This window comes from Cuculus canorus, chromosome 29 (assembly GCF_017976375.1).
Source record: "Cuculus canorus isolate bCucCan1 chromosome 29, bCucCan1.pri, whole genome shotgun sequence".
Lineage (NCBI taxonomy): Eukaryota > Metazoa > Chordata > Aves > Cuculiformes > Cuculidae > Cuculus > Cuculus canorus.
In genome coordinates, this window is record NC_071429.1 from 1004315 (window position 1) to 1016761 (window position 12447).

At 50.6% G+C, this 12447-nt stretch overlaps 1 protein-coding gene across 1 annotated transcript; it reads right to left on the reverse strand.

The window, feature by feature from the left end:
• Positions 1 to 839: 839 nt before the first annotated feature.
• Positions 840 to 6159, reverse strand: LOC104055087 (keratin, type II cytoskeletal 5). Its single transcript, XM_009556167.2, has 9 exons — positions 5431 to 6159; positions 4573 to 4787; positions 4291 to 4351; positions 3986 to 4081; positions 3663 to 3827; positions 3047 to 3172; positions 2618 to 2838; positions 2105 to 2139; positions 840 to 1998 (listed from the first exon to the last, which is right to left on the reverse strand). Exons 1-9 carry the CDS (start codon positions 6046 to 6048, stop codon positions 1676 to 1678), a joined length of 1860 nt encoding a protein of 619 aa, XP_009554462.2. The 5' UTR covers positions 6049 to 6159; the 3' UTR covers positions 840 to 1675.
• Positions 6160 to 12447: the final 6288 nt, after the last annotated feature.

Genomic DNA, 12447 nt, shown 5'->3' on the forward strand with positions numbered 1-12447 from the left:
GGCACCTCTTCCCAGGTCTGCACCTTCCTGACCTGTTCTGGGTTTCTGTTCTTTCATCTCTTCTTGTGGAGGAGGAACCCAGTCACAGACCAAAGACATCAGCATTCCTCTCCCAGTCTTCCTCCCATATCCCCTCCCCAAGATGGACCAAAGCCTTCCCCCTTGCCCTCAAGGAGACCCTGGGGTGGTCTTAGCTGACTTTTCAGAGAGGTGATGGGTACCTGAGCCCACGGGTTCAGGATAAATGAGACCCTCCCAGCCCTTCGTTTTCTCACTGAAGGTCAGGAAAGGGGAGGATGGTTCTCAAGCCCTCAAGCTCCCGAGCTGTGGAGCTTCCCTGGCCACAGACTCCTTGTACACCTTGGCCAACGTCAGTATCCATGCTTCCAGGCACCTGTAAACCTCTGTAAACCTCCCTCTTTTGACCAAAAGACCACTGCCACCTCCTTCCCCTAACCCATAGGAAGGTCTGCTCCGCTGGGGGATGATGAGAAGGGACTGTCCCAAGACGGTGTTCAATTGCCTTGGGTGCTACGATGGATGAGGTGTGAGTACCAAGAAAGACTCCTGCTCTGGTGTGAGCTGAACACCCACAGCTCCACCAGTCTAAGCATGGACTTGTGCTCTCAGGCACTGCTGTGACTGATAAGAGCCAAGAGGCACCACCAGGGCTTGGATACTCACCTACCTCCAGCCACACACCCATTCAGTTCCCTCAAAGCACAGTCATGACCCCTCGAACAGAACAACCCTCATCTTCCCACCAAGGTGGTTCCCCAAACCCCCAAAAAAACAACCTTTCTACAAGCGGCTTCTGAGACAATGACACAAAGACATGGTGAATGTTCTCTGCAATTTATTGAGAATGGCAACATCCCGAGGAAGCAGGACATCCCAGAGAGACAAGAAGGAGGGAGGTGGGGACAGTACGTCTCGTTCCATGTCACAGGGGCGGGCACTGAACAGCAAGCTGTATTCTCCTTGGAAGATCCACGTGTGCCACAGGTGTTACCAGGCGTCACGGAGAACAAGGACAAGTGGAACTGGAAGGCACAGCTCCAGAGATATGTCCTGCTTGCAGAACACCTGGGGCTACCAGAAGAGCAAAGTTGCCCAGGTGCTCCACCCTGGGACACTTCATCCCTCTTGTTTCCTGCCCAGAAGATGCTCCTGTCCAGCTCTGCCAAGGCAGGAGTCACCCTTGTCCCACATCTACCCTCACCTAAACACCAGTGAAAGGAAGCAGCAGGATGTACTGTGTGCAGAAGCATCCCAGGGATACGGCCATCGAGGAAGGGACAGGAGGACAGGGTGGAAAGAAGAGCTTTATACACATTTGCCATGAGGCAGCCAGAAATGTACAAGCCAGCAAGAAAGGCAGAGCCTTCCCCTCCTGTAAATCAGCTCTCCGTGCTGGGGATCCTCCAGGGAGACTTTTCTTTCCACGGGCAGTGGTTTCACGACCACGCTTGGGGCTGACACGCAGCTCACCACGGACACGGCATTGCCAGGAGACTCCCTTGACGGGACCAAGGCAGATGAGTCGGTACATGGTGGGCCATGAGGGACACAGTCCATTGCATCGCAGGACATCGGAGCTGGATTTAAGGAGGCTGAGCTGCTGCCGGGAGAAGAGAGGAGATGCTTCTTTCCTTTGTCAAGTTGGCTTGGGGGCTCAGAATCTCACTCCTGAAGATTTGATGGAGGTGGTCGTCACAGATCTCCGTACAGAAGATGATCCTCCACCTCCGGAACCGCACATCCTTCCACTTCCAGAAGAGAAGCCGCCGCCGTATGATCCTCCTCCCATTCCACAGCTGCCGCCCATGCTTCCACCTCCACATATGCCTCCTCCCATTCCTCCGCCCATGCTTCCAACTCCGAAGCCTCCTCCCATGCCGCTGCCAACTCCGAAGCCTCCTCCCATGCTGCTGCCGCCTCCAAAGCCTCCTCCCATGCCTCCTCTGCCTCCAGTGATGGTGGTCCTGCCTACCACAGCTGGAAGAGAAGCACAGGTTACACACACATTGGCTCCTGGTGAGACGCAGCTCCAAAACAACACATTCTGCTACTGCTTCGTGAGGGAATAACTGCCGATACTTACAGACATTGACGTTGGACATGCCGTCGTTGCACAGCCTGCAAAGGGAAATTGATGAGGTGTTGTTATTCAACAAAAGATGTACTCTAAAACCTTAGAACACTATTTTTGTTATCAAATAATTCTTCTCTTTCATCCTTAACAGCAACTTTAGTATCACTAAAATATTTAAGGAAGGAAGGCATTGACAATTCCTCCTTACGAGGTATTCTGGGCTTCGGTTCATGAAAGCAACTACATATAACAGAAATGAAATGGCAGTGGTACCACCTGTAGTGATCAGGGAATTCTACTTATCAGTCCTGACCACCCAAAGTGTCACCCAAGGTGTCATCGCCACATCTGATCATTTGAACCAAAAATAACTGGTTTGAGATTACATGGTTAATGTCAAACTCAAGGCGTTCAGCCCAGATCTCAAATCAGAAGTCAAGTGGGCAGTGAGAGATGATTAAACCTCCCTCTGTCCAAGTAAAAACAGCATCGTGGTTGAGACAACCTAAAGGAAGGTCTTACCTGTTCTCCTCCCCCTCCAGCAGTTTCCTGTACATGGCGATCTCAACATCCAGGGCAATCTTGATGTTCAGCAGCTCCTGGTACTCCTTCAGCAAGCGAGCCAGCTCCTCCTTGTCTTTGCTCAGGGCGGATTCCAGGTCTTCCAGTTTCATTCTGGCATCCTTGAGGGCCATCTCGCCCCGCTCCTCGGCCTCGGCGATAGCTGACTGCACATGCTGGTTCTGAGGAATGAAAAGTGCGTTTTCTCAGGTATCGTTTTGTCAGTTAGTATCATCCCTCACATCTCAACTGGAGGAGTCAAGGTCTAAAAAAGGTCTCATTTACATGAAGTAAAGAAGAGGTGGTTGAAGAAGGCATTTCTGCCCCACACATGGTCATTTGTGATCCAATCTGATGCCAGAATCCTATGAGAAACTGACCGATCCTTACCTGTTTCTTCACATTCTCAATCTCAGCCCGCAGCCTCTGGATGTTCCTGGTCAACTCTTGGATCTCTATCTTGGTGTTACGTAGGTTGTCCCCATGTCTCCCAGCAGTGCTCTGCAGCTGTTCGTACTGACGGCACCAAGACAAAGCAACCCATCAGTGAAACATTCATCCATCAGTAAAACATTCCCGATACCCGGACAAGATCTGTCAACAGTTCCGTGACTCCCACACTGCTACAAGCCCCTATCACATTGGTCTTGGATGCTCAGCTCAATGTAAAAATGGTTCTGAAGCTCAAATATTATTCGCTTTGGGCTTTGGAATCAATTTTGTTGACATTCTTAAGCATCCTTTGGCTTCTCAAAAGCTACTTATTAGGCATTTTCTAATTAAGGAACATTTTTGGCCATCTTTGTTGAGAGGTTGCACAGCGCATCAAAAGGAGATGCTGAACACTAACACAAGGAGTCGGATCCCTCAAAAGCAACATAATTCCTCATGAGACTTCCCTGCATGAGCTCCAGCACCGTTAGCCTAAAGAGATGTCTCACTTTGCCATAAATGATCTGCAGGCTCTAACCATCACTCAGGGTTCGTCAACTGCTTCCCAACTCACCTGGCTCTGGTACCAAGCCTCAGCCTCAGCTCTGCTGCTCTGAGCAATCTGCTCGTACTGCCGTCTGACCTCCTCGATGATGCTGTCCAGATCCAGGTGACGGTTGTTGTCCATGGACACCACCACAGACAGGTCGCGGCTGATTGTCTGCATCTGGGCCAGTTCCTACAACCAAGACAGGAGTGAGCTCAACCATCGGAGCAGGGAAGGAAAGAGCAGCAACTCCAAGCGGCCTCTCCTAACCAAATCCATGTAGATACCCAGTGTCTTTGGCCACCACACCCCTCATTGCATCTCCAGCCAGGGCAAAGGAAAGCTCTTACCTCTTCGTACATGCACCTGAGGAAGTTGATTTGATCGGTCAGAGCTCCCACCTTGGCTTCCAACTCTACTTTGGTCATGTAGGCAGAGTCCACATCCTAAAGGGAAGATCACAGAGAAGAGTTTCATTCCCTTGTGCAAATCCTTCACGACATCCCAGCCTCTGCTGCGGTGGGGTTGTTCAGCGATGCAAACGAAACACAAAGGGCTTCAACTATCAGCTCATAAATCCTACAATCTGTCCAAATTCCCATTCCAGAGGGAGTCCTGATGGCTGAGAGATCATTTAGTAGCGCGCGTGACTCACCTTCTTAAGCACCACAAACTCGTTCTCAGCAGTTGTGCGCCTGTTGATCTCTTCCTCATACCTACGGAGAGTGAAAACACAAGCTGAGTTTCCACAATTTTCCTGCCTAAGGCCACACTACGCCAATTACAAGGAAGAAAAGAGAGTGAAACCTTTACACTGAAAAAAACCTGATGTCCACAATTGCTATAAAAGGTATGAGTGTGAGGAAAGATGACCTACAAGATTAAGGCAGCCACGCTGCTCCAGCTCCTGTCTGGGTTACTCTGTCTCTTCACTTACTTGGTTTTGTAATCCTCGACGTATTGCTGCATGTTCTGCAGCTCGGACTCCAGCTGCCCCCTCTGGGCCATGATCGAGTCCAGCTGCCTCCTCAAGTTCTGGATGTAGTTCTCAAAGATGACGTCGAGGTTCTTCCTTGGCCCCGAAGGCCCTTGCTGTTGGAGGAGCTCCCACTTGGTGGAGAGGACCTTGTTCTGTTGCTCCAAGAAGCGGACCTGAAAGGCAACACACGGAGTAGCCATCGCCTCATGGGGAACAGCGGCGGCGGCCAATGCACCCCATCCACCACGCGGAAAGGGAGTTGAGTCTCCTTTACATGATCCATGTCAACATTTACTCTAAGATTTCTCTCATTGCCTAAACCACAAAAGGAGGAGATTTCTAACCCGTGTTCAAGCCGAAGGAGCTTTTAAAAGCAACACCAGCTCCAAGTCCATTCCCGTCACGCCTAGTATTGAAATCTGAGATTTCCAGTCTGGATTTAAAAGACTGGATATCCCAAAAAAAGGAAGAGAAAATGTTATATTAGCGAATATCTAAATGGGAGGGTGTTTGGGAAGAGAAAGGTGCAGACGGTGCAGAAAATAAGCGCCTGAAACCTGGAGATGTTTGGAGGCGTTGAGCCTGCTTGCAAGAACAATCTCAGTTGAGCCTGGTGCAACAGGCTGGATTAAAGCCCTGTAGTCATCGCTTTGATCTCGTCTGGAAGAGACGTTCCCGTCTCTTCCCCAGCAGTACTTAATGAAAAGGCTCAAGCCTCTCCGCCTGCTGATATTCATCTCAGAAAGGAATCTTCTGGAGAACTTGAAAGTTCCTCCCGAATCTGACCCTTAATTAGAGACAATCCCACCCTCTCACCTTATCAATGAAAGAGGCAAATTGGTTGTTAAGAGTCTTGATCTGTTCTTTCTCCTGGTTTTTGACTTGCTGGATCTGGGGATCAATCTCAACATGGACCGGCTGTAGGAGGGTTGGGTCAACCTGCACTGGCTGGATTCCAGGGCCACCTCTACCGGGGCCACCAAAGCCTGCCATGCCAAAGCCTGGGCCGCCAAAGCCTCCCATTCCTCCACCGCCCATTCCTCCACCATAACTACCCATTCCTCCACCAAAGCCACCCATTCCTCCACCACCACCCATTCCTCCAAAGCCACCCATTCCTCCTCCACCCATTCCTCCACCAAAGCTGCCTATTCCTCCTCCAAAGCCTCCACCAAAGCCACCCATTCTGCCTCCATATCCTCCATAACATCCACCCATGGAAATCCTTCCACCGCCACCCATGTTATGGAGGCTCTTGCTGGTAAACCCTCCACAACGTCCGCCACCTCCATATCCCCTGGACATGGAGAAGGAGCTGTAGCTGCTCCTGCTTCTGCCGCCACCTCCTCCAAAGCCACCACCGATGGCAGAGCAAGAGCTGTAGCCCCTTCTACTCCCGCCTCCAAAGCTTCTGCAGACAGACTGCCGAGACATGGCTGCTCCTTCCAAGCAGAGTCAAAAATCGAGAAATTAAGGAAGATGAACGGAATTGTGCGTGGAGGCGACGAGTGCAAGGAGAAGGGCGGTAAGTCCCTCTGACTGGAGGGCAGCAGATGCTCCCTTTTATCTGTTTCTGGAGGTGGGCTGGGTTTGCATGGGCGTGAAGGAGGAGACAGGTCCTGTCTTCATCAGCGTGGCGTGGTTTACAGATTTTCATCTTCAATTTGCCAAACATTGACCCTACCCAAAAACACACCCTGCAAAGCAGGGGAAAATTAAAACGGAGACAACCATGCCTACTAAACGGCAGCGCTGGGTGACTAAGTGCCCTTACGCTTTTGCGGTACCGTAACAGTCTCCCTAGGATATACCAGTCATTTTTTTTTTCACCTTTCATCCATTGTGGTTGTTTCCCTACTTGTGTTTATCTTTATTTTGATCTCTCAATCCAAAGCCCCATGGCAGGCAAGCGCTGTAGCTCATGCCAAGTTGTAGCACGGCTTTCACAATTCCCAAAACACACCTAAGTTACACCCTTAGTCTTCTCTTTACATGGAAAATTGCCTTTGGCTTCGAGAAGTAGTTTCTCAACCCAGAGCCAGGGCTCAGCAAATTGCATTTTGATGAGGCTCTGCGCCTTTTCGATAAATAAAGCCGTAGCAGAAACGAGATAGGGGCGCGATGGTTGGCACTGGAAATTCATTTGTTGTTGGACCAAACCCTTGCTGAAAGTGAGTCTTGGAGTCCCCATGCCAAGATCGTCTCAGCACCAGTGGAGAAATGCCATGGATACCACGGAAAATCCCTTTCGGATTTTCTGAAGGCTTCAAGACCATGAGAAGAACCACATAATCATAGAATCATGGAATGGTTTGGGTTGGAAGGGACCTCAAAGCCCATCCAGTCCCACCCCCTGCCATGGGCAGGGACACCTCCCACTGGATCAGGGGCTCCAAGGCCCATCCAACCTGGCCTTGAACACCTCCAGGGATGGGGCAGCCACCACTGCTCTGGGCAACCTGGGCCAAGGCATCACCACCTTCATTGTGAAGAATTTCTTCTTAAGATCTCATCTCAATCTCCCCTCTTTCAGCTCAAAACTGTTCCCCCTCATCCTCTCCCTGCCCTCCCCCATCAAGACCCCCTCCCCAGCTTTCCCGGAGCCCCTTTCCATGCTGAGCAGACACCAAGAACCCATCTGCTCTGGTGGGAAGTGTGTGCAGACAGACGGACGGGTCTGAGAATAGACAAGGAGGCATGCAAAATCACGCTGCCCACATAATAATCCTCGTAACTATTTGAATGCAATTAGCTATGCGGAGGATGCCGGAGAGCTCAGCTCCTTTGTAGAGACACAGAGAGATGAGAAGAACAGAGGGCACAACAACTTTCACTGGAGGAAATGCCTGGGTTTCGCCCGGTTTGCTTCGGTATTTATATGCAAATAGATTTTTGGCAGACAGACACACTCCTAAGCTGTTGAGCCCTCCTTGAAGAACACAGGCAGGATCCTTTTTAAGCTCATTTGAAAGCACTTCCCAGGTTTTAGAAAGGTAAAACATTATCAGAATCCTCTGGTTTTGATGCTGTGAAAGGATTAGCAGAGTTAAATGAGCGAGAGGATGACCTATCACTTATTCATCCTTTCGCCTTGCGGAAGCCTGCTTATCAAATAACAATTACCATCTCATTTTTAATCATTTTATTGAGAAATTAATTCTTTTAATTACTTTTCAACCATCCCCAGAGGCAGAAGGGTCAGAGAGTGGCATTTTTAAAGCCACCTAAGGAATATTGAGGTCCAAAAACCTTTACGACGGGATCTAACTGTGGTGGTGACTGTCTGGCAATGTTCTCACAGGTTCTCACAGGACACCGGTAATTAAGTGCTGCTTGAAAATCCACGTTAGAAGCTCTCAATGTCTTCAGATGTTTAAGTACCTCTTGAAATATCTCCCAGACACCTGTTTTAGAGTGCCTTGAGACCCGGAACGTGGTGTAAAGTGAAGTTCAACCAGCATTGAACTCTGTTTCACCACTAAAAAAGCACAATTGTCCCTCCACAACGTGCTCATCCCACCACCATCCCCAGCCTGGGCTTGGGAGCACATGGAGAAGCGGATCAGGGGGCAGATATGTGAATAAATAAATAGATAACTAAAAGCAAAATAGCACCAGGTCACTGTAAGGCTTAGGAAAAAATTCTTCCCTGAAAGAGTAGTGAAGCATTGGAAGATACTGCCCAGGGCAGTGGTGGAGTCTTCATCCCTGGAAGGGTTCAAAATCCGTGTAGATGTGACACTTTAGGAGACAGTTTAGTTGACACGGTGAGGTTGAACTGGGTGAGCTTAGAGGTCTTTTCCAACCTTACTGATTCCATGATTCGGTGACTGAAGGGGTGGGGAGGACAGGGGTTTGGGTATTTGCACAGCATGGTTGGTAGACAATAAATACATGTGCTGAAGAGGTCTCCTGTGGTTTGTTTGTCTTCGGCAAGGCTTCATCTCCTAAATGCCATAATTGGAACAAACTCCTGCCCAGGCTGGGAGGTTTGGAAGCCCAACCTCAAACATCACTGCAACCATGAGCCAAAAGTCTCGGCAAACATCTGGTCCCCTCTAGAGCTGAAGGCAAGAGCCATCTCTCAATAGCCTTTCCCACCTAGAGGCAAATCACAAGCAAGATCCAACAGCGCCGGGTGTCCGCGGACCCGGGCTGGGAACACGCTCGGCTTCTGATTTGTCAGTTAAATCCATTCCACCACCAGCTGCCACACCGCAAGGTTCAGGAGGGTGCTGTGGGTTTGGATCTGCTCTAGATATCATCACGTATACACGCATGCACAGACGCACACGCGTTTAACGACGTCTTCCCTCGCCTCTCTCTGCGTTACCAAACCCACGGTTACGTCCTTCTGGGGTGTCTCTTTTTTTTTTTTCACTTCTTTCTTCTCTGGGAGGGACAACGTGATCTGAAAGTTTTCACATTCCCAGCCACGCTGGGAGGAGATGTGTTAAGTCAGCATAATGCACCGGTCCCAAACGCCCGTGTTTAGATAGCGCTCTCGTTGAGTCACGGCCACGTCTCCTGCCAGGTTTGGGAAATCAGCTCGGGATTTGGATATCAACGCCATCGCCCTGTTCAATCGCAATAGGCGGCTTTAGGATCTCAGAAAACATTGTTTGACTTAAAGCCCTAATGAAGGAAAACGACCTTTATGGGTCCCTTCCAACCCAACCCGTTCCATAATTCTATGAAAATAGGTGGGCAGGAATACAGGAAAAGCTGCTCAAGCCTTGAATGATGGGAGGGGAGATGCTCACATCGGCAAAAACGCTGTCAGTCAACGGGGACTGAGCTTCCTCAGCACAGGGAGGATGAAGAGCCATTAGAGTGAGACCAGAAGAGGCCACGGAGATGATCCAAGGGCTGGAGCACCCCCAACATGAGGACAGGCTGAGAGCGTTGAGGTCATTCAGCCTGGAGAAGAGAAGGCTCCAGGGAGACCTTAGAGGAGCTTCCAGTACGGAAAGGGGCTCCAGGAAAGCTGGGGAGGGGCTCTGGATCAGGGAGTGCAGGGAGAGGATGAGGGGGAAGAGTTTTGAGCTGAAAGAGGGGAGATTGAGATGAGATCTTAGGAAGAAATGTTCTCCTGTGAGGGTGGGGAGGCCCAGGTTGCCCAGAGAAGCAGTGGCTGCCCCATCCCTGGAGGGGTTCAAGGCCAGGTTGGATGGGGCTTGGAGCCCCTCATCCAGTGGGAATTGTCCCTGCCCATGGCAGGGGTTGGGACTGGATGGGCTTTGGGGTCCATTCCAAGCCAAACCGTTCTATGATTCTATCATTCTAATTTATGGGGAGAAAAAAAGGAAAGCAAAGCCTTTAATTCCCACACTTCCCATAAAATGCGGAACATCCGAGTGTTTTCGCTGTGCTTGGGAAGAGACTTCTAAAACAGGACGAAGTGGGGGGTGGGGGGAATCATGACGAAGTTAAATGAAACTTATTTTCAACCACATAAACTGTTCTCTGCCAACAAAAGGCAGAAATTATGTCAGTCCAACCCAGGAGAATTTTCCCTTAATTGCTGGGGCAATCATAGGAAGAAAAGGCCTTTTTGGTGTGTTTGTTTTAACTCCAGCATCTGCACATCTCTGGAAGCCTTTTGTCTCTTCCTGGCGCTGCCCCGCTGTCAGGAGCCGCTTGCTGGAGGCAAGTTTACGCAGAGGCAGCTGGATGGAGGTGACTCTGAGGGAAGGAGATGTCTTCTCATTCAACGCCATCGCAGGTCCCTTTACGACTTTAACCATTGCCCAAACCATCTCCTCATCCAAGTAGTGACACGCCTTTGCCGGCGGCGTTGGGACGTTCCACGGGCGCTGGGACGTTTATATCTCAAGCATTTACAAACAGGGAACGGAGCATGGGATAAATGAAATGACTCATCCGGATTGCAGAGCAAGTCTGCGGTTGACCAGGGACGTGATTCAAAGTCTCCTGAGCAAGAGGTCAAACCACACAAGGAGGGTTTTTTTGCTCTAAATTTACAGGTCATCAAAAATATTCTACTTTCGTGGAGATCTTGGTCTTGACAAGGGGTTGAGATCTTGCTCTTCCCATGGTCTCAGTTACCTTTTGGAGTTGCCTTAAAAGCAACCCATGGATCCCTGACCAGTCCGGGCAGCAGTAAAAGCTGTAGAGCTGGTTCCAACGTCACGGATACTGAGGAATTAGCTCTGAATTAGCTGCAGGGGTGATGATCAACCTTCCCTCTTCCACACTGTCCCTCATTAGGTTCTCCAAAGCACTTAATGCTGTGCAATGTCTTTGCCATCACAGCACCAACACTGGGACCACCTTGGAGGACAAGGAAGTGTGGGTTGATGCCGTGGGGTGCTTGGAGGCAGCGGTCCAGCTTGGAGGTGGACCAGCTAGGGAATATCCCAAGTTGGCCAATACGAGCAAGGAAAGGGCTTAGGGAGATAAAGGGATAGGGAATGCTCTGCTAACATCCGCTGAGTTCAAGTGTTTGCTCTTCCCTAATGGGACCAACTGCCTCTGTCACCCCAGGAGACCCAGCAGAAGGACAGGGAAGAAGAGCATCCAGGTCCAACCTAGCTGCCTCTTCCCCTCCTGCCACTCTGCCAGGAAGTGTCGATCTGCTGGAGGGTAGGAAGGCTCTTCAAAGGGATCTGAACAGGCTGGATTGATGAGTTGAGACCAAGGGCATGAGGTTCGACAAGACCAAACCCCGGGTCCTGCACTTGGGGCACAACAGCCCTGTGCAGCCCTACAGACTGGGGCAAGAGTGGCTGGAGAGCTGCACGGAGGAGAAGGACCTGGGGATGATGGTTGACAGCAACTGAACAGGAGCCAGCAGTGTGCCCAGGGGGCCAAGAAGGCCAATGGCATCTTGGCTTGTATCTGAAACGTCGTGGCCAGAAGGTCCAGGGAGGGGATTCTGCCCACTGGTGAGGCCGCACCTCAAATCCTGTGTTCAATTCTGGACTCCTTGCTCCAAGAAGGTTGTTGAGGTTCTGGAGTGTGTCCAGAGAAGAGCAACGAAGCTGGGGAAGAGGCTGGAGAACAAGTCTGAGGGACCTGGGGTTGTTTAGCCTTGAGGAGAGGAGGCTGAGGGGAGACCTTATTGTTCTCTACAAGTACCTGAAAGGAGGTTGGCGAGAGGAGGGCGTTGGGCTCTTCTCCCAAGTGACGGGGACAGGACAATGGGGAATGGCCTCAATCTGCACCAGGGGATTTAGATTGTACGTGAGCAGGAATTTCTTCACAGAAAGGATCATGGGGCACAGACAGAGGCTGCTCAGGGAGGTGGTGGAGTCACCATCCCTGGAGGTATTTAAAAGGCGGGGAGAAGCCTCGTGCTCAGGGACATGGTTTAGTGGCAGATATGAATGGTTGGACTCAATGATCCAAGAGGTCTTTTCCAACCTGGTGATTCTACGATTCCCACCAATGTCATTCAAGAAACCCCCGTGTGTGTCACAGACTCAGCCCACCACGCTGAGCCTCCCCCAACAACTCTGCCTCCCCACCGCCTCACCCCTCCCTGACTCCCTCCACCCTCCTTCCAAACTCCCAAACTCTCCACCTTTGTTGAGAGAGAGGGGTGAGAAGGACGGGAAACAGAGCTCCGCGGTTGCCTCGGTTCCTTTAAATGCAAACTTCAAAGGGCAGGAGAAAGTCAGGTAACGCTTTGAGATCTCAGCAAAAGAGGAGTCTTGTCGCAACACGAAACTCTTTGGTCAGAGAGAAAACCACACCAGGGTGCTGCCTCTAGTGTTTATTGGGGTACGCCGCACGTCGGAGGAGAAAGTCTGAGCAAACAAGCACAAATGTTCCAATCATCAAAAGGAAACATAAACCCTGAGCAAAGCC